Source organism: Rhopalosiphum maidis, chromosome 3 (genome assembly GCF_003676215.2).
Source record: "Rhopalosiphum maidis isolate BTI-1 chromosome 3, ASM367621v3, whole genome shotgun sequence".
Lineage (NCBI taxonomy): Eukaryota > Metazoa > Arthropoda > Insecta > Hemiptera > Aphididae > Rhopalosiphum > Rhopalosiphum maidis.
Window position 1 is genome coordinate 22,283,446 of NC_040879.1, and position 22,169 is coordinate 22,305,614.

The 22,169-nt window shown below is 25.7% G+C and overlaps 1 protein-coding gene across 2 annotated transcripts; it reads left to right on the top strand.

Annotated features, from left to right (window-relative positions):
* The first annotated feature begins 12,019 nt into the window (after positions 1-12,019).
* On the top strand, positions 12,020-21,322 carry LOC113556556 (mesoderm induction early response protein 1-like). 2 transcript variants are annotated; one of them, XM_026961584.1, is made up of 13 exons: positions 12,020-12,493; positions 13,526-13,559; positions 13,631-13,800; positions 13,872-14,012; positions 14,080-14,113; positions 14,912-15,000; positions 15,391-15,466; positions 17,036-17,097; positions 17,164-17,376; positions 18,471-18,644; positions 20,152-20,261; positions 20,624-20,676; positions 20,923-21,322. In XM_026961584.1, exons 1-13 carry the CDS (start codon positions 12,476-12,478, stop codon positions 20,925-20,927), a joined length of 1,179 nt encoding a protein of 392 aa, XP_026817385.1. In that variant the 5' UTR covers positions 12,020-12,475; the 3' UTR covers positions 20,928-21,322. The 2 variants fall into 2 exon arrangements, with proteins under 2 accessions (XP_026817385.1, XP_026817384.1); XM_026961583.1 differs by having other exon boundaries at positions 12,024-12,493; positions 20,624-20,780.
* Positions 21,323-22,169: the final 847 nt, after the last annotated feature.

Sequence of the window (22,169 nt, forward strand, 5' to 3'; positions counted from 1 at the left end):
TGTAGAAATATTGATATGTACTGCCATAAGAAGAAAAAAACTGATCCATAGCAGTTTGGGGTTATCTTTAGACTATAATCACCACCAACAAAACCATATGTGCTAAAAAAAAAAAAAAATAATAATTAGTAAATAGATATGGTCTGTTTCAATAATTGTTGAAAGTCTAGTTATCAACAAAAATAAAAAAGTATGTAAATAAAACTAAATGTAAATAGGTAACTAAAATACGTACTTATTGTATAAATATGAAACTATATAATACGATATAATACGTATGTAATAAGTAATAACCTTTGTTGTCGAAATTCTAACTAAAATAATAAAAACAAAACTTTAATCAGTAAGTGTACCCAAGATAATGTGCGGGTCATCTCATTAAAACAGTTTGACTTCTATTATACGAAAAAACAAAAATACAACAATTACCTATTTATAAAGACGAGTTATAGACGTTCAGATCATAAAGCTATAATAGGCTTAAACATTATAAAAACCGCATAAACGCATATTATAACCCTGCGAGGCCGGAAGGCTGCGATATCAAAAACACCGTGAACGTGACTAGGAACTAATCGACAAAATTTAATGCAATTTTATGTTTATTTAAATTCAGTTTTATTTTTATTCGAAACTGATAGTATACACGCATAAACCATAACACGCGATTTTAGGATTAATGCTTAAATTTCATTAAAGATCTTTTACGCCGAGAATACTGTCAGACTATATAAAGTATATACATTGCGTCTTTATTATAATCTATACACGAGTGTCTAGTACAAACAGAGAACCGTCGTTTGAGCTCGTCCGAAAAACGCGGGTACATTGTTATAATATTTGCTTACGCCGTATAAAATAAGTGTATACAAATAACAAAATGTATAATAATGTGTACATAATACGCGGACGGATTCTCGGAAACTCGCGCGGGACAAAAATCAATACACTCAGAATAATTTCACAGTGAGCGGAAGGTATATTTTATTATATAGTGTTAAGACGCATAATATTGTTGTAAGGTAAACGTCACGAGGAATATTTTTTAGTTTTTCGTTCCAACAACACGAGTAGAATAATATAAATTGTTATGATATTTTATGAACCAATTTTACGAGTCAACGCGTCAGACTATAACACTATGACCAATCACCTATGTCTATATACCTACGTTATAATAAATCGAGGAAATTTCTTTACTAGAGTGAGTAATGCATAAGTCATTATAGATATTATATTATGCATGCATTTGAAAACATTCTATTATAATATTATAATACCATAACCGCTACTTAATAAAAATATTTTTTCAGTACTGGAATCAAATATAGGTACATTTAAAACCAGCGCTCGAATTCGGGGGCGTAGGTGGACGGAGCTCCCCTACTATGTATTTATTTTTTAGCGTACCCCAACTTTATTTTTTCACAGGACCAGAAAGACGGCACAAACTTATGTCCAAAATAATTGTTTTTAAAATGTGGATTTCAATTTATTATAAAACGAATTTTACAATTTTTAGTATCAAAATGATTTTTGATATTAGTTTATTAATTTATTATTATTATTATTATTATAACTTCTATGGCCCTATATATTTTTTTTTTGGTTTGCTTATTAATTAATCATAATATCATACTGTTATTTGCCTATAATTTATTATATATATATATATATCTATTCTGTGGACTAGTATAAAGGTAGAATTAAAATATCTGTATAGTTGAAAAGTGGTATTTAAAATATAATGAAATTTGTTAAAGGGGGGTGGAGACGAAATTGCTACCTGCATTTGGGAATTTTCCACCCATAATTTAATTTATATATTATATTTTATTAGAAGCTAGTAACTTACTTGTTCACAGCATTTAAAATATTGGTTTGGAGAATTATTGATTCCGCCGAAACTACCTGTTTAGGAAAAAGGTTTGTATCGATTCCGCCGAACATTGTTTATTCCCCTCTTTGTATATGTATTTTAAAATATATAGTATATAATAAGAATAAAATAATAAAAATTGTATAATTAAAAATTAAAATGTGTATTCTAATTAATACGTATATGTGAATATATTATAAAATATTAAAATGTATATGTACTATATATAGTTTATAGTTTAAATTGTATAAAATGATAATAATAATTGTATAAATGTATATTTGTGTATTTATTTTTAATTTTTACTTATACGTATTAGTTAGACTAAACTTGTGTGCAACTCAAAAAAAATTGGGGGACACAATTCGTGTAACTTTAAAAAATCCTAAGGATACAATTCAGTATAAACACAAAACGCAATACACAAAACGTCGCCGAAAAAGTAATGGATAACGCGTTTATATTTACTGGCGACTTGTAGCGCGTTAATGTAAGAAACGATATACCCGTAGTGATCCCAAAACAAAGAGCACATAACGTGATCTGGAAACACCACGATCACGCCCAAGCTGTGCACATAGTAAAACAGGAGTAAGTTCTGCTAGATTACATTTAGGTAGGGAACTATACACGGGATTAGATAGAATAACACCAAATGCACCACATAATGTTTTAAAAAAAAAACGTTAGTAAGACAAAGAAAATAGAGAACAAACGTTTAAAATAGGAGAAGAAGTTATAGGCCAAATGTTATAAAAAAAGTAAGAACAATAATGAATAGGAAAAGAGCCACAATAACAGATCAAGTTAGTCCAGTGACATACAATGTCAGTGATATGCAATGTCACATGACAAAAAGACATTTAGATCAGCCAAAAAAGACTGAATTTAAAGTAGAGACAGAGAAAGAGAACGTTGAACAGGACTTAAGAACAAAGGGAAACGGTGATGATATAGTAGTTAGAATGTCAATTAGAGAAAAGAAAACTAGATAAATATAAGATCTATACTTCAGTTATTTATAGGTAATGATATATTTTTTTTAATGTTGTATTATCTGTTCTATACTGTATTATGTTATTAGTATGATCATTATATTATGATATTTTTTTTTATAATTTCAAAAGTAAAGAGGGTGGACTGTAATGGTCTTATTTGTAAAAAACTTTGGGATTAATTCATAAATTTTAAGGTTAGGTATAAAACAATAAATACAGTACTGAATAGCAGCCCATAGACTGAGCACCAGCCTATGTTTTACGTGTAAAAGTAGTTTGATGTACACAATGATTTTAATAACTTAAAATAGTATTTCAGAATTTTTTTTTCAAAATCCCATGTATATTTATAATTTATATGCTTAAGAAGATGGTGTGATTTAAAATTTAATATATCTTGTTGTTGCACACATATTAAAAATTATAATTTTATAATTTAGTAAAACTATTGAGTTAGCGACTTCCATGCAAACCAAATTTTACGAAATTGACTATAATAGTTTTATCTAGGTACTATAAAAAAATTGAAAAGTGTATCAAAATTATAATCACACCAGTGTCATAAATACAAAAAAAAACGCTTATGGTTGTGTAAAAATAAAATTAAAAAACATTACATTTAACGATTGAAATTGTTGTATTAATCTAGACACTTTTGCACGTAAAACATACGCCGCCGTTCCGACTTCAGCTCTACCTCAATCAGAATAAAATAATATGTAGCTATAATTATTATAAATTAGATTCTGAACAGTGATGAATGAATTGATTTTACAATGATGTATGTTGTTTTGTTTGTGTGTGTTTCTGTCATCAGGTTTTGGAATAGTGCTTTGCTTTTTAACTTCAGCCCCTCTTTGAAAAGGAAAGTGAACCTAGTTGGTACTTTCGGGGGGTCAAAAGTAAAAAACTTCCAGTAGTTTCAAAACCGTCAGGAAAAACCATAAAAAAGTAACGAAAAACGGGAATTTTTACGTATCACCTGTTTTGATAAAATCGATATTTTTAATTTGCTGTAACTCAAAAACGAATCACTGTATAAATACTTGAAATTAACACCAAATGTTTATATTAGGGTTATTTATTTACGGTTAAATTTTTAACGACTTTTTTAAGCTATTTATTAACAATTGAAATTTTTGATTTATCTGGTTTTTTTTTAAATGTCGATAAAAAAATTTTGACGTTTTAAAAAATCTTTAAAATTTAATATAAGGTTTGTTATGAGTTGTACTTATCATAGTAAAAAAAAAATCAAACATCGTTAGTCACAATATTTGTTTATAAGCATTTAAAGTTCAAATATTTACTAAACATGTCAAAATCGTGAAAATTTGCAAGGAATTTTGAAATTGAAAATTCATAAAACTGTTGTGACTAAGGTTAAAAAATCTAATACAAGGTTCTCCATAACTTTTTCTTCAATAACTGTAAAAAAAAAATTCTAGCATCAATATAAAAAAAAAGTTATGAGCGTATGTAGTTTAATTTTTTACGAAATCGAATAACGATATATTACAATTTAAATATAGGTTATAATATAATATATTCTAGACTGACAAATCATCTCCGTTCAGGATCATTTCATATAATATGATACCTGGCATGGAATTCAAATTTAACACATCCATTATAGTGACCTACTCTCCACCTCTACTATACAGCAGAGCGATACCCACTTTCCCACCCTTTTTTAAAAATTTAACTTATTTTCAAATATGTACTGTATTTATTTTGATAATGATATTATGTAATATGTATAATCGTTTTGGAGATTAATTTTTTGTGGCGGAATTTCACACAAGTGAATGAATTATAATATTATTATTTATTATTTATTTGTTTAATTTTGAATCACATATTATTGTAAAAATAATACATTCAACGCTCTACTCAGGATCTAAAAAATCTGAAAAAATGTTATGGTGTATAATATTTAATCTTAAATATAAATATTCCAAGAGTAATCATTACAATTTAAATGCATTTTATTTTAGATTGCTGATATATCAAACATTCTTGGTGCAATAGATGGTACCAGAGCCGGATTTAGAGGGAACGTGGGGAGGTGTTACACCCCCCCCTCCAGATACCTCGTTCATTTTAATCGGTAAATTCGTCATTTTGACATAGTAGTCGGCAAGTCAAGAATTATGGTTTTATTATGTTTCTGATTATATATAAATAATAAATATTCAAATATTATTTATTATAATATTTAATATAATAGATAATAATAACTCAAAATTTAGCAAAATAGGTGATCAAAAATATTTATTTTGATAGTTAATCTTATATAATAAAATACTTAAACAAATTTTCGCAGTAAAAAAATCGATTACGGGCTTGTGGTTACCGGTAGGTATAGTAATAATTTATTCTCGATAATGTGATAAATATAGTTGAGCATTGGTAGGTAAGATATAATACTATATATATTATGATACATATTATTTTAATGATATATTCACATATTATTGTATATACTGTTATTGCATAACAGTTTACAAATAATAAATAAATAACGATCTGGTGGTCGCACTCAGATAACGATTAGCCATTGGGTACCTACTCCCAATAAAAATTTTCATCACATATCATTCTACATCTTTCAGTTTATAGAAGCTTACAAATATATTTGTAATAATGAAGCGCAAGATGTTATTTATTCTTACGTGCCAGAGACAAGGGGTGGCCGAATAAGGGTCTCTGCCATCAAAGAGAAAGCTAGTTTCTTGAAAACGTAGAAGCTTTTGATAAAATCACCAAGTAATCTCTGGTCGTGCCGACCGTGTTATCTTTTTCACGAATGCAAACCATGCAAACCATCCATGTATTGACAATATCTCTCAACACTGAATCTTGCGAATAACAACTAAATCTCTCTTTTTAACGAGCTTAAGTGATATATTTATTTGGATTCGCGTGTTTAGAGTTCTTAATTTGTGTTATCCTAGTTCCTACTACAGCAGAATATATATATATATATGAAAGCCAGGTAATATACATAATTATTATATATTTCACATTTATATTACAGCTTATGTATACATTTTATTAAACGGTGTATTACTTGATCAAATTTTCGAATACACGACCTTGAGGGCCCTCTGAAGATTAGAAGGAAGGCAATAACGTGAATTTAATATTTGTATCTGGTATAAGTTATTATATATATATTCTCCAGTACTTATAATAAGTGTATAGAATAATCACTCAGACCTTTCGTTATTCGAGTTTTTAGATATATTTAACTATTTAACATATAATTTTTCTTATTCTTTCATTTTTACATTATTTATCATTATTAATATATATATATATATATATATATATATAATGTATTATACATTTTTATACAATATTATTGTATTAAATATTATCTATAAAATTAACTTTATTTTCGAGTATAAAAATTCAAAATGAATTATTATTATGATTTCAAAGTAATTTCCGGTAAAAAAAACGAGACTTTATTGATTCGTGCTAAACTATGACGTTCTAGTGGATATATTCATATCATATAATATTTAAGTATATAACAATAATACGTATGATGTATATGTATTATAGCTTTATAGGTACGCCTGCGCTGATACACAACAGATAAATACTAAAGTCAACAGTTGGCTTTGTGCTGCAAGCTGTCTAAAAAACACATATTAAAACTTTAAAAAGAAAACGTGGACTATTAGTTTTTACTTATAATTATATACATTTTATAGTTTCATATAATTTTGATAAAATTTCTAGCAGATCATAAATTAAAGTTTGATCATTTATAATGTGCATAAATATTATTTTAGATTTCATATAATTATTTGACACTTATACATAACTTTTGAACAATTTTTAAATGTTTAAAGATTACAATATAATGTAAGTACATTAAAAATGTAATTTTTTTTCTGGTTTTGAAGATAAAATTTGTAATTTTAATTCTAAACTCAGAAATTGAGTATTTTACAATTTCACCATACGATCAATAATATGCTGGAACCTAAAATATATCATATATGGCATAATATACATAATATTATATTATACACATATGTATATTCTTAAGTTATGATTTTTTTTTGTTTATATATAAATATATATTATAGGTAGGTAAGTGCTGAACGTCCGCATTATTAATAATATATATATATTTTTTTAATTAAACAAATTAGTAATTACATCAGCATGCCACAGTCGTTCATATTTGTCAATTAGAGAAGTAAAAACAATTAACAAATGTCCAATTATACAATAAAATATATGTTATAAATTATAATTATATTTGCTGATTACGCATGAAAATATTATTAAAAGAATATTCTGTCTAAAATTAAGTTTACTAATTTGGATGCCGGGGTAGATAATCAGATAATTCACAATCGCCCGGGATGTCTTTAAATTTATGTGTGTGATCTATGGTTAAGCTTATATAACTATAATGAGTGATAATAGAATTTAGATGGTGTTGAGGTCTGATGAAAACAGGGAAAACATAATAATAAAACAACGATATAGCCATCACCTCATATTATTTATGAGTTTATTAGGTATTGAAAAATATAGCCGGGAAATAGGTTCTGATGGAAAAATCCTATAATATGTAACTTATAAATACTATAGTATATTTTGTAATCAGTGAAAATTCTTTTAACTTATATTAGGCTACAAGTATATGTGGACTCTATATATACTATATAGGCATTATAATGTCATGAAAGTAAAACCAAATGCAATTTTTTATATTTATATATATATGAAAAACTTGTATTCAAAAAATATTTCATAATAAATTAATAAAGCCGAGGAACTACTGTTAGAAATAGTAGAATAACTACAAATGAATGTATCCATTTTTAATTAAATCTGAATGAAATCATTGCATACAAAAAAGGATTTTGAGCTGAAATACTAGATAGTGTGTAAGTTTTTATTTCTAAAGATATTTTATGATTTATTTATACTACTGCTATATTGTAATAAATTTAATAGGTATTTATTTTTCAATTAGTAATACGTATTTAATTATGTTCAATTTGTTGAACTAAATTATGACAAAACTACAAAAGTTATATTATGAAATAAATCCATTATCATATTATTGTTAATAACTTATTACGTATAAGTCAATATTTCGTCCAACTATTGAATAATTTTATTTTATATAAAAATAATAATAAACGTAATTGTAAAAAGTTGCAAGTCCCTAAAGTTAATAATTTTTGAATTCGAGTTATAACAAAATAACAAAAATCATCATTATACTTTATTACATTTTCTTAAAATTTTTATAAAAAAAAAAAGAGACTATGTAATTTATTAAGATGTTTTTAACTTCTGTGTGAACAAATACTATGTAAAACTATTTTATATATATATTTTTTTAATAATGTCGAACATTTTAAATACTTATAAATAGCTAACAGAGCCAAAATATTTCGAAAATTATAATAACATGTCTATAAAATGTTAATATAAATATTTTGTGAAATTTTTAAGTTGTAGGTATGTACTATGAATAGGCAGAGATCGGGGGGGGGCTTACGGGGGGCTTATCCCCCCCCCAAAAAAAATAATTTGAAGTTAAAGCCCCTTTAAAAATATTAAACAAACAATACCGTAATTTTGTACAGTTTGTAGAATTTTTATCATTATCTTACAATTATATATGAAGATATTAAAAAGAATATTTCACCTCAAGTATTTCCTAATCTTTATAAAATTATACAACTTACTTGTTCTGCTACGTGCGAAAGAAATTTTTCTGCTGTGAGGAAAATAAAAACATGGATAAGAACATCTATACATCAAAAAAAAAAAAAAAAATAATGAACTTTCAATATAATATATTGAAAAGATAAGACTAAAGCTTTAAGTAATGAAGCTATTTCAAATGATTTTAACAAAACATTTAATAGAATAATAAAAAAATATGTTAAAAATGGTAATAGTATTTTATTAATTATTCTTTTTTTTATGTTTATAATTAATTAAGTTATTGTGATAACGAGAACAATTTTTATGAGTTATTTAATGTAAAAATTAGTTTGTTGGGGGTGTGGAGGCAACGCCCCACGGGTAGGTTTGATATCAAATATTTGAGCCTCCTCAATATTTCACAGGATCTCCGCCTATGGTACTATATACCTACTTTAAAATTGAATTACTATATAAACCACATCATCACTTTCGTTTATTCGTATACACCCTGGCGGACTCTCGTTCCGTTATCGATGTCTAATTTAAAAGCACTGGATTATCTGGAGGGTTAATAAGTGATATAAATTATAATGAATATTGTTGTTTGGTGGAATGCTTTTGATTTTCTGAGGCCTAGAATCGTACTATCAGTTTATATTATAGCCTACAGGTAATAGAATGATATTTGATAATGTTTAGTTTGCGTTTGCCTAATGTTTATTATTATATCTACTCTAGATTTTTATTGTGAGGTCCCTATAACGTCTGCGATAGATACAGTTTTTTTCTTATGAAAATAATAAAAGAATAATGTAAATAAAGTAATAGTAGATTAATACAAATATTCAACGAACGTTACATAGCTATGTAAATATTGAGAAATTTAGCAAAAAACATTAAACAACAGTTATTGCAAATAAAAAATGTAGACACAAAAAAAATGTATCATCGTAAAATGAAATTAATAGATTTAATAATATTATAGGTGCATTAAGTATTTTTATTTTAATAACCTATTATAATATTATACTTATATTATTCAAAATATATACCTACTTACTTATTTGAGTATTAATCTAAATTTTGTGTTATAATTAAATATATTACTGTTACCAGTAAGTATAATTTTGTGTTGAGAAATATTTAATATTACCAATGACGAGTGGTAAACAAAATAATGGAAAGTGGGTATTTTTTAAAGAGTTTATCGGCAATGCCAAAGCCAATACATAATATTATTGCCGTAGAGTTGCGAGTGAGTGAATATAATAAAAGCAATTTTTAATGTGAAGGAGGGGAAAGATTCCTTGGATCATTATTGCGAAATGCAATAGTTATTAGTGTTGTTACTCACTTGTTACGTGTGCGATTTGTGAAAAATGTATTGTAGTAGCTCGCATTCGAGCACGCACACTTCATTGTATTACGTCTAATTATATTAGTAATAAATAATAATTGTGTTTTTACTTTTTGCTCAAACACAACTATTAAAAAAAAAAAAATACATTAAAAACTGTAATATTTATAGAAACCTGTTTTTCAAGAAATTCGATTTTGTTTTTTTTTATAGTTTAAAAGAGACTTGAAATCTTTACAAAATGTTCATCTTTATAAGCTTGATATAATTTTTTTAGTATTTTCTTTGGTTTCACGTTATTCGATGTAGTTATAATATTTTTGTTTGTGCATAAAATGGCTTGAAAATATAATACAAAAAAAGTCCGCATAAGTTTTTCACGATATTTCTACAAATATCATCCAAAAAGCATATTATGTACAATTTCGTTAAGCAGTCATTCCAAGTACAAATTTTTACTAAATTAGGTACTTAAATGAAAAATTATGGTTTTAGTTATTTTTATTTTATTGAAAAGGTGCCTACATTATTCGTAAATTTTAAACTTTTTACTATTATGTTTATTAATTATTATTATATGCTATTATAATATAATATACAAAGCTTTATTAGGTATTTTTTATATTTATGCCAGATTGCATGAACCGATTCAAAATCACTAACAATTTGACTCAACAATAAGCTAAATGCTAATTGGTCCATTCAATTTTATAAAGACATTACATTAATACATTTTTTATATTATACCACATTAATAATTATAATTGTTGTTTTATAACTCGGGTAAATGAGGACGGTGGAAAAAAAGATTAAAAGAACTTTAGTCCCAGATTTGTGACAAAATAAATATTTCCGGTTTTTGATTGTATGAAAAATCGGTGTAGTAATAATTAACCGTTTCGTTAACTATTATTTAATAATTTTTTTAGCTTATCGAAAATTTGAAATACCTATGTTTTATATTTATGTACAACATTTTTATACGATGGAGTATTAAAATACCGAATTAATATTTAACTAATGTTTTAAGTTAAAAGTGCCTAGGTAGTAATTTTTATTGTTTATATAATTTCACTGGTAAGATTTATAAAAATAACTTCTAGTAATAATATTTACAATTTTACGAAAAAAAATATTATTGTTACTTATTGAAAATGATAATATAATATATAAATATTTCTTTTCTATGTGGGAAAGTGAGATATACACAGTCTGTAGGAACATGATTTTTTTTACAATAAGTGTATACGCGGATAGTGTAGGAATAAGGATAGCAAGATTGCAAGAATAGCTGATAAAAATAAGCCACAACAGAGACAATTTTTAGTTGATGTAACTTGAATATAATAGTAAGTTAAATGTTATTCGTTACCTACTCAATATTTAATTTTAACATTAAAATATAAAGATTGATTTTTTAAAATTTATTAAATGACCATTACATAACACTTGATTTTAAATATCTATACTATTAATCAGTCATATAAGTAAGGTTATAACCTATATAATATTCAGTAATTAAATATTAATAATGGTGTGACTAATACCTATCTTCTATTCAATAATTTATAAACATTTATTCAGTCACTTTCACTGAAAGACCTTTTTTTCCTTAGTACCAGGGATTTTGTTTCAGCACATTTTTTTCCCTTGAATTCTCATTACGCAATTCGTTTTACTTTAGCTGTTCGGGTTGATTTTTTTCAAAAACAGGCATTCGGATCGTTTTAAAAGAGATAGTGTTTGTTTTTTTTATTCGCAACATAATCAGTTGCGTTACATTTGAATTAATATAATTATCGAGATCAACGGCGCGGATAATTCAGATTTACCAAAAAGATGGATACAATTTTTTCGATCGTTGACATTTATATACACGTATAATATTATAATCATTTATTTTATGTAATCCTACTGTGCGTCTGTGCGCGTGTAACCGTTCACGGTCGTTTGTACGAGATTTTAGGAACCACCGGCGGCGACGAATCGGCAGTGCCGCTCCCACCCAGCCGGGCAAACGGAGGCAGCTGTGACGTCGTACGATAACAATGCCGCTGCGGTAGAGGGGAAAGAGCTGCAATCGACGGCGAATACTACACAACAACAACAACGACGACGACGACGAAGAGGAGGATGATAGAGATGACGGCCGGATGACGTTATCACCCACTCGTCTAACGCCGCCGCCGCCGCCGTTATCATCGTAGCGTTTTGACCGCCATTCGACGACGACGACCAACATCCAAACTAACTACTCCGCAGTACGATATACTCTCGCCCGGACGACAGCGCGCCAACCGCCACTCGCCAGTCGGCGTCCGACACCACTCATACTATTGGTACCTATCCTGTGTCCTGTGTTCTGTGCACGAGCGCCCGAGCACTGAGCAGTCGCCGCCGCGATATGACGTCCCGCAGTTGTTAGTTGGCCGTCGTTTGTCTGTTTGTCTACACGCCCTCGAACGGGGACGCCGCTGCCGCCGCCGCCGCCGCCGCCGCCGCTTACGCAATCGTGCACCGACGGTTTGAACTGTGGCGATCGCCATGGCCGACGAAGAGGAGGTAAACTATAACTCAATATTGTTGTGTAGAAAACTAATATGACAGCCGACGATCGATTTGGCCGGGTGAACCGCGTCCGGCAGTCGTTCTCGGCTCCTTTATTCCGTGTTACCTACCCAGCCTTACGTTCTCGAATCCCGGGGCGGCATCGAATGGGACACCCGTCACTCGCTGCAGTTAACCACCACCCTGTAGGTTGTTTAATTGTGTTGGAGGACGACGGTTACGTATAGCGAAGAATATTATATGAACGTGAGGCGAGGCGTCTATGCGCACCGAGTCTAGTATGTACTAGTAGTGTTTGTATTTTGTGATCAATGACACTACCTCCTTCGCCCCATTCACCCACCAATGGTGGTATGGGTTGTGATTTTTAACTTGTTTCCCGTGTAATATGTCGATATACGAGTGAAGAAAACCTCGATGCTACCTCAGTGCCACTTCCGGTGCCCGCTACGTGTGTCGAGTAAAGATTTTATTTATTCGATCCGTCATTGCCTTATCACATCTGTTCTTGATAAGTTTTCCACTTAACCGTGTAACAATAATGTCTCTACGTGTGATTATCGTTATGTCTCGCATAGTATCTAGCATACAACTTGTGTTGGGTGTTTTTTATACGTCTAAATAGTTAAGTATAGGTATTGACAGTATTGTGTATGATCATAATAAATTAATTGATATATTCTTTTATTATTTAATGGGTTAATATGATAAAAATACTAGGTATGTGTTTTTTAATCAAAATAACATTCAATCTATTAAAAAGTTCTAAATTGACAATTGACATACATGAAAAGATGTTTAAATTATTTAATAAGATTTAATTTTTTATACAAGAGCATCAGGTATAAATATCATTGTAGATAAACATTTATAACTACTTGTTAAAGTGAATCATCAACTTTAGCTTAAACATTTGTAATCAATTTAACATGTTAAAAATTATTTATTTTAACAGTTTAGATTGTATACAATAACTTCATTTATATACGATTTATATATTATATTAATAAATGTTCCATTTTATAGGTTGTCGCTAAATCCGAAGAATCTCAATCAATAAGTAAATAATTTTGTTATAAATAATTAATGTTAATTTAAATACAATGTGTGTTCATACCTATATTTTTGCAGATGAAAATAATGATAATATCGAAGATAATGAACCACCACCTGTTGATGATTTAAGTAAAGACAAAGATTATGAACAAGTAGACGAAGCTGATGATGAAACAACAATGGAAGAAGAAGAGGCACTTCCAGAATTGGAGGATCCTTTAAGAGAAATACGATTTTTAGAAGAGGTAATGTTCTTGTATTATTATTATGGTTTCTAATTATTAGATAGTTTTTATTATTTTTGTTTTATTTATAGGAAAGCAATATGCCTATTCATGAACTTATGGTTATGTATGGATATTCAAAAAAATCTTCTCCAGAACCCAGTACAAAAAAGAAAAAGAAAAAGAAGAAGAAAAGTTCGTCAAAGAAAAGTAGTAAAGATAAAAAAAGAAAGGTAAAATTGTTATTTTCAATAAACTTCATAATTGTATTTTAATATAATAATTATCATTTTATGTTAGAAAAAGCTTTCAACTTCTTCTGATGGCGTTGCAGGTAAGAACAAAATATTATTAAATAATTTAGTTTAATTTATCACATGTTTGTCTGGTTTAATTTTCCAATATCATTGACTTTGTTGTATTATATTTTGGGTAAGGTACTAGAACAAACCAAAATCTGATAAGTAGACAATCAGTGTATTTTTTTTCCTTTAATCATGCACAATAAATATTAGGACCCGGAATCAAATACATAGAATATGCATGTTTTTAATATGCGAATAAATAAAAAAATATTCATGTTCATTATATTGAAATAATGTTTAAAAATGAATAAAATATGCTAAATAGCAACGTATAAGATAATTGAAATATAATATGTTATTTGTATAATTTTTAATAAGTAATTTTTACTCTAGTACCTATACTCTACAGCTAACTACATCTTATCATAGCGAGTCATGTTGTGGAATAGTTATCAATCGAGTATTGACAACTAGTCAATAGGTCAACAATGAATAATTAAATAAATTTAAAAATAATTGAAATGTGAATATATCAAGTTATATAACAGTATTATTACTATTTTTTATTTAATAAATATTCATAACTTATTTTAATATGCATAATGATTAAAAACGTTCCAATTATGCAAATTTAAAATTTTCATATTAATATATTAAACCAATATTCAAATTTTTATCGTACACAACTATTTTTTAAACTAATAAATGAATATATACAAATACATATAATTTTGGGTCTTATTTTAATGGCACATTATAAATTGTTTCATAAAAAACATTTTAATAATTATAAAGTATCTTTTACTATTAATCATTTTTATTTTTAGAGAAAAAATCTAAATCAACTGATCGGCAAAGATTTGTAGAAGAAAGTACTGGTGATTCGTCAAATAAAATGTCAGAAGAAACATTAAAAGTAATTTTTTACCATTGAACTTAATATAAAAATTAAATTCATATTTTGCAAATTTTAATTAGTATATAAAGGCTATTTATGAATTTTTTTTTAACTTGTAGACCCAATGATATTTTATTTATTTCTATTTTTACTTTATAACTCCCTTCATCAAGATTATATGATTATTTTCTTCTATTATTCAATTAATAAAAGAACTGTACAATATATATATATATATATATATATATAATTTTTAAGTACAGAAAATATATTCTTTTAACCATTTTGTGATATAATATAGATTATCTTTTATAGAAGTAGTTTATATACTTATATAATATTAATTATACATTTTCCTTAAATTTAAAAAATCAAAGTATTGTTACCTGATTATTATTTTTGTTTTAGGAAAATGGAAGTGTTAAGGATGGTGAAGATTGTAATAATGCATCTCAGTTATTAAATTTATATATGGCAGAACTTGGTGAGCTAAATTATGAATATTTTATAGAATCTTAGTTTACATATAACTTAGGAAGTATGTATCTAAGTATTAAAAATAAATGCATCATATAGGTATACTGGCTAATTCATTTATCAAAAACACAATTTGTTTCAAAATCTATTAATATTTTTGAAAAAATATTAAATACTTGTTATATAATACTTGTAAATAATATATTTTTTTATTGTTTTAAATGTTTAAGTTTTTACTTTTTTGAATGACAACTTTAATTTTTAATTTCATATTCCGAAGCAGAATATTTTTCCGAGATTTCAATACATTAAATTATAAATTCAGACTAAGTGTTTGTAAGTTATAAAAAATATTAAATTTAAAGTTTTGGTAAGTGGAGTAGTTGACTAATATTTTGTTGAGTGTTCCCATACATCTCCACTCAACTCACATATACTTTAAATACTTATAAGTAAAGACCAAATTTTGGAAAAAATGCATGTTACTGTTTTCTACATCATATACATGCAATCAATGAGTATCCATAAATCATTACTTGACTGATTAAATATTAAAATTTTATACTGCATATATTTTCATATCTTAACAAAGACACTACTCATAGTCCAAAAATGTTTTGACCAAATCAAAAAGATTACAGGTACGTTTATGTATCCTGTATTTTACATTCTAAAGAATATTTGGACACTAAAAATAGTTTTAAAAGAAATTCTCAAAATAATTTAAGGTGACATTGCTAATTTCAATGATTTGTCTGTTCCAAGTTATTCATCGGATATATTAACCAAATTTGAGTATGCACCAATAACCATGGTTGATTTTGAACGCAGTTTTTCATTCTTCAAGTACATCAGTAGATCATCATTATAATTTTACAGAAATAAACATGGAACACATTTTGATAACTAATTGTTTACCTACTGCGTTCAATTTGTTATTTTTTTTCTATTATATACCAATATGTATTATTTAATTTTATTAACATTTTATTTACTTAGTTTAAAATGTATTAATAAATAAGAACTTTATATTAGAACTTTAATTACAATTTAAATTTTATTGTGCATATTAGCATGCACATTTTACAATTTAAAATGCATATAAAACTGGTCTTTACTTATAACTTATAAACTATTTATCTAAATTTCGATTTTTATCTACTCTGAAAAATATTTTGCATATGAAATTAAAAATGTATGTTGTCATTATAAAAAATTAAACTTAAAAAATATAATATTTTTTTGTACTAGAAATTATGTGAAATAAAATATTTTTAAAAACATTTTAAATGATGAGTTTTGTTCAATAAGGTCATAACCTAAACATACAGACCTAACCTAACCTAGAAATTCAATGCTTAAATTTGTAATTTGTTATAATACAAATAAATAAATAATAAATTAATATTTTAATTTTATTAACTAATAGCTATTTTATACTGCTATAAAAAATGATCATTTTCATAGTTAAATAATGATCAAAATACTAATATTCTAAAACACTAATGCAGATTTTTTTCTTGAAATATTAGCCACATTTGTTTAGTATGAATTATAATTAAATAAACTTTTTCAGACCAAGTACAAAGTGAAGATGAAGATGAAGACTATAGACCCTATTGGGAACTTCATTGGAAGGTTAGATTTAGTTGATTATATTATTGTTAATGAGTTTATGTATATAACAATATATTTTGTTTACAGAGTGTTAATGTTGGGTTAAATTTTCAAGCTCTAGTAACAGATGGGTTATCTACGTACGGTGATGTATTACCTTATGAAAACAACGATGAACTTTTATGGGATCCAAATGTGTTGGGTGAAGATTTAATCGAAGATTATTTGACAAAAATTCAGCAAATTACAAAGGCATTAAAGCCAAAATCTAAAGTTGTTGGTATTCGTGATAATGAAAAGGTAATTATTTTTAGTTATAAAAATTTATTTATAGATGCTCAAAACATATGTAAACTAAAAAAACAAATTATATTTTTATATGCTATGTATTTGTTTAAATTTTCTAAAAATAAAAGTATTGCAATAAACATAAACTGTAAGCATTAAATCAAATAACTAAATGTATATTATTTGATTTTATTTGACAAGATATTAAATTATCTATACTGCTTGTTATTGTGGCATAGTATATTGAATTAAAAATATTCTCTAATAGGCATACAGTTAAAGTTTATGAATTTCAAATATCTAGTTTAATAATTTATTTAATGTATTAAAACACATAATTTAAAAAAAAAAAAGCAAAAATATTGCTTATTACAATAATATTTCTTAACTTAATTTTGTTACTAATTTAATTGTTTTAATTTCACTGATAGATAAGACCTATAAACATTTACTTACTAACTTAATTTTTCTTACTCATACTCAAGCATTTTAAATAAGTGCTTTGACTTTTCTTAATATGATCATCTCAAACATACTATACTTCAATAAATTTACTTAATTTCCACACTAGTATAAATTATAAATTACTTAATAAAAAGAGACTACATCAAAATCTTATGAATTCATAGTTTCTTATGGTAATAAGAAATATTAAAAAGAAATGTTTTGATAAAATTGATATTAATAATTAAATTATTTTGTGTTTTCATCACTTTATTATTATTTTATATTTTGTTTAATCAAAGAAATATTTCAATAAAAAAATACTTTTGTTTTCAATAATATGATTCATTAATGTTCTAATAATTAGGATTGCTTTATTGGTATTTTATAAAAAGAACTGCTTTAATCTATGTACATTTATTTTATTTTAAAATTATACATTAATTATCATTTTGATGTCAAAACTCATTATCTAGTTTGTAATATAGATTAAAGAAGCAGGATGCAATATTTTGTAAGACATATTTTTGTGTGCATATTTCAATGTTTTATTTTTATTCACAAGTGTTGTTTCAATTTTTTAGTGTATACAATTCAATAATTGAATAATAAGTTATAATATTTATATTTTTAAATTAATTAAACAATATTTTTATTTACAGGCACTTTACTTGTTAGTTCAGTGTGGTCATGATGTTGCTGAAGCTCTCAGAAGAATGTCATTAAATGTAATACCATTGGAAAAATCATTAAGTGTCTGGTCAGAAGATGAAACATTAAAGTTTGAGATGGGACTACTGATTAGTGGAAAAAATTTTCATGCTATACAAAAAGAGGTATTTAAAATTAAACACATTATAATTATCTCAATAATGACTTAAGCTATTTAAAAAGGAAACTGTTATTGTTTTTAAGGCAATTCATCAAGCTGCTCACCTCATTTTTTTCAAATTTGGTTTTTAGAATTTTTTCACATACTTATGACCATATTCTTGATATTTCTTGTAGTATTAAAGAAGTTTCCTGTATAAATATAAACTTCAGTTTTTCTCTTTTGGGAACTATTTATATTTTTTATTTAGGGAATAATTTTTCTGGAATTGTTTATGTATCAAAATCAAGATTTGTAAACTAATAGTTTTTAAGTTGCTTGGATTTTTTTTACTAAGAATAATAGGTCCTTGATAATGGATTTATAAGACATAGAATGTATGCTAATTATAGTCAAGAATGAAGGTTAGGTTGCTTTTACTGATATTATTATTTTAAAGTTGTAATATTGTACATAGATATAACTCACTTTAAAACGATAATATCAACAAAAGCATTTGACAATGTCTAGATAATATTCTTACCTTTAAATTTGATAATAGGTAAATTTATACTCTAATATTAAAAGTAAAGTCACAAAATGTGTTCTACTGAACGCAAATTATCTATGATGTACTTTAGTAAAACAAAGACATGCGAGTATAACGTCCTCTTAAATAATTTTTTACAATTATTTAGGGTAGTAGAAGCAGTGATACTTGTGGTCAGACCAAAAATATAATATTGTAATTCGATATTTCATATTTTATTTTTTTCTATTATTATTAAGTAGATATTTCATCATAATTTTATATATATTTTATATTAAATATGGCTTGTGCATTGTAGTTCCAATATTGCATCTTTTTTATTTTTTTGTACAATCATTGTTAAACATTAATATACCTTGTGTCGGTATAAGCAATGTAATAACTAAAAACTGATCATTAGAATTTATAAATATTTATAAAAAAAGAAAAGATTTTTATTTGAAAAATAAATGTTTTTATTAAAACAAGATACTCTTTAAGTAATACAATAAATTTCAAGAATTTGAAAATATGGTCTTTAAATATATTTAAAAATACCAAAAGTCAGAATTTGAATAAAGTAATTTTTAAAGAAAGATTTTAAGTGATCGTACTTGGTGAATTACTATTTTTATTGTATATACATTAACCATTTTTTATTAATTATTCTTACAATATATTTATTGAATTAGTTTAAATTACCTATACATACTACATTCTTATCTAATGTAGATTATAAATTCTTAATTTGGTACATAATATTATGTATAAAATGATTAAAAAAAGGTGAAATATTGAACCAAGTGTATGTATTTTATTGAAAAATATTTGAATATACTAGTATAGTTTATTCAAACTAAAATCCATGAATAGGTTTTTGCTAATTTTTTCATTTTGAATGATAAGTATGAATCATTTAAAAAATCTTTAAAATATTAAATAATAATGTACAATTCAAATATATATATACATTATTGAAAATAATTATTAATTTAATTTCAAGGTCAAAACTAGATCAGTAGCAGAGTTGGTTCATTTTTACTATTTTTGGAAAAAGAGTGATAGGCATGATCAATTTGAAAGAAAACAAGTTTCAATGCGTCCAGAATTGAAGTAAGATAATAAATATTTTTACCACTAGCTTATGAGTTATGATTAATTAATAGAAGTAAATAATTAAAATGTTAGTTATTTTTTTCAGAAAATAGTTTTTAATATTATTTTTAAATAATTTCCATGTGTGCATATAACAATATAGATTGTCAGTTATTTATTATGAATAGTTGTACAAAGTTCATCATAATATCTTAGTCCAACATTAAATTTATGAATTTTAGAAAAATTTTGAATATTTTACTTGTATTCAATTTAAATAAGCTATTAAAAAAATCTACAACCTTACCTACGCATCATAAATTTAATTTTATAACTTGATTTTAAATGAACATTAAATATTATTATTATTTAAATTATAGGCAGTGGCAACATTGGGATTCCGAAGAAGATCAAGATAGTGATTTTGATACAAGTATGTTTGCAGATAATAGTCATGATGATAGTGAAGATAGCTTGAACGCTGCTGAAAATAAAGCGCAAATGAAATGCTTAATTTATGCTGATCGCAAAAGACAAGTACGAAAAAAAGCTACAAATAATGCTTGTAGTAATACTAATACTAGTACTAACACTAACTAACATTCAGTGCACCCCTTCAGGTACACTTATAAGCCATGAAATATTATATTATAGCGACTATTTTGCTTCCCTTTTCCAGATTGAGAATTAATAAATCATCAAAAATTGTGTTATATCGTCAAATTTAATACAATGTAATAGTTCTTCATGGTAACATAATGCCTGACACTCGGAAACCATTTGAGATATCCACAGATAATGCATAATTACCCATTCAAGTTACATTTGGAAATAGATACTTCAATAATAGTTATTCTCAAATATCAGACTAACTTAAAGTTTTCACCACAATATTTAATTTCAGCCATGGTGACACAGGTTTGCATAAAATACAAAGTTGATCTTAGAGGATTATATAACTAACATATATATAGTATCTTAAATATTAAATTAATATTTAAAGTTTAAGTTAGAAATTTAGTAAAAAAATAACTAAGGATATGAAGTTATAATAGTTAAGTGGTATTTAAAAATGTATTTTAACCCATATGCTGACCTAATTTAAAACAATTAAAATAAACTATGCATTCATATATATATATATATTTATAAAATTTCGGACAAAGAGAAGACTGAATTTAAATAGTTTATTTATAAAATGTTATTCAAGTATTAAAAATAATCTGAACAGCTATATATACATAAAAATCTAAAATTTCTTACTACATTCTTTTGTCTAAGCTATTATATTATTACGTAATTTATAATAAGTTAATTATGATTTGAGTTCCTTGAAAGTTAACAATAAAAACAAATATATATATATATATATATATATATTTGTTTTAATTACAATTAAATCAAATATTTTACATCTTATTAGAAAATATATGTTCTCAACCTTTTTCTTAACTTAAATCCAGAAATATAGCGACATATTTAACACAATAGATTTTCAAAGAAAAAAAAAATCTTTGCACATAAATTATTATTTTTACACTTGACCATTGAATTAAATATATATGTTTGTATATAGATGTTTTTCATTAAATCATATTAAATTAAACTGATTAAAACATTTTTGGTGGCTTACATCACAGCACTACACAATACACCGGTTGAGAACCAACGTACTTAATCTCTACATAAGGTAGATTAAGTATGTTTTAAATTATTTACTTTATTTTTATTTTTTTAAATTTATTTATTGAAAAAATTGTTTACGAGATCTACTAACACTCAATAATTAATATTTATTTTTAATTTAAAGATCTGATCTTTAATTTGAATATATTATTCATTTCTATACCTATAAAGTCCCTACTAGAAAAGTATGAACGTATACTCATTGAGATTATAAAATAGTTTTACATAAATGTTTTGCTA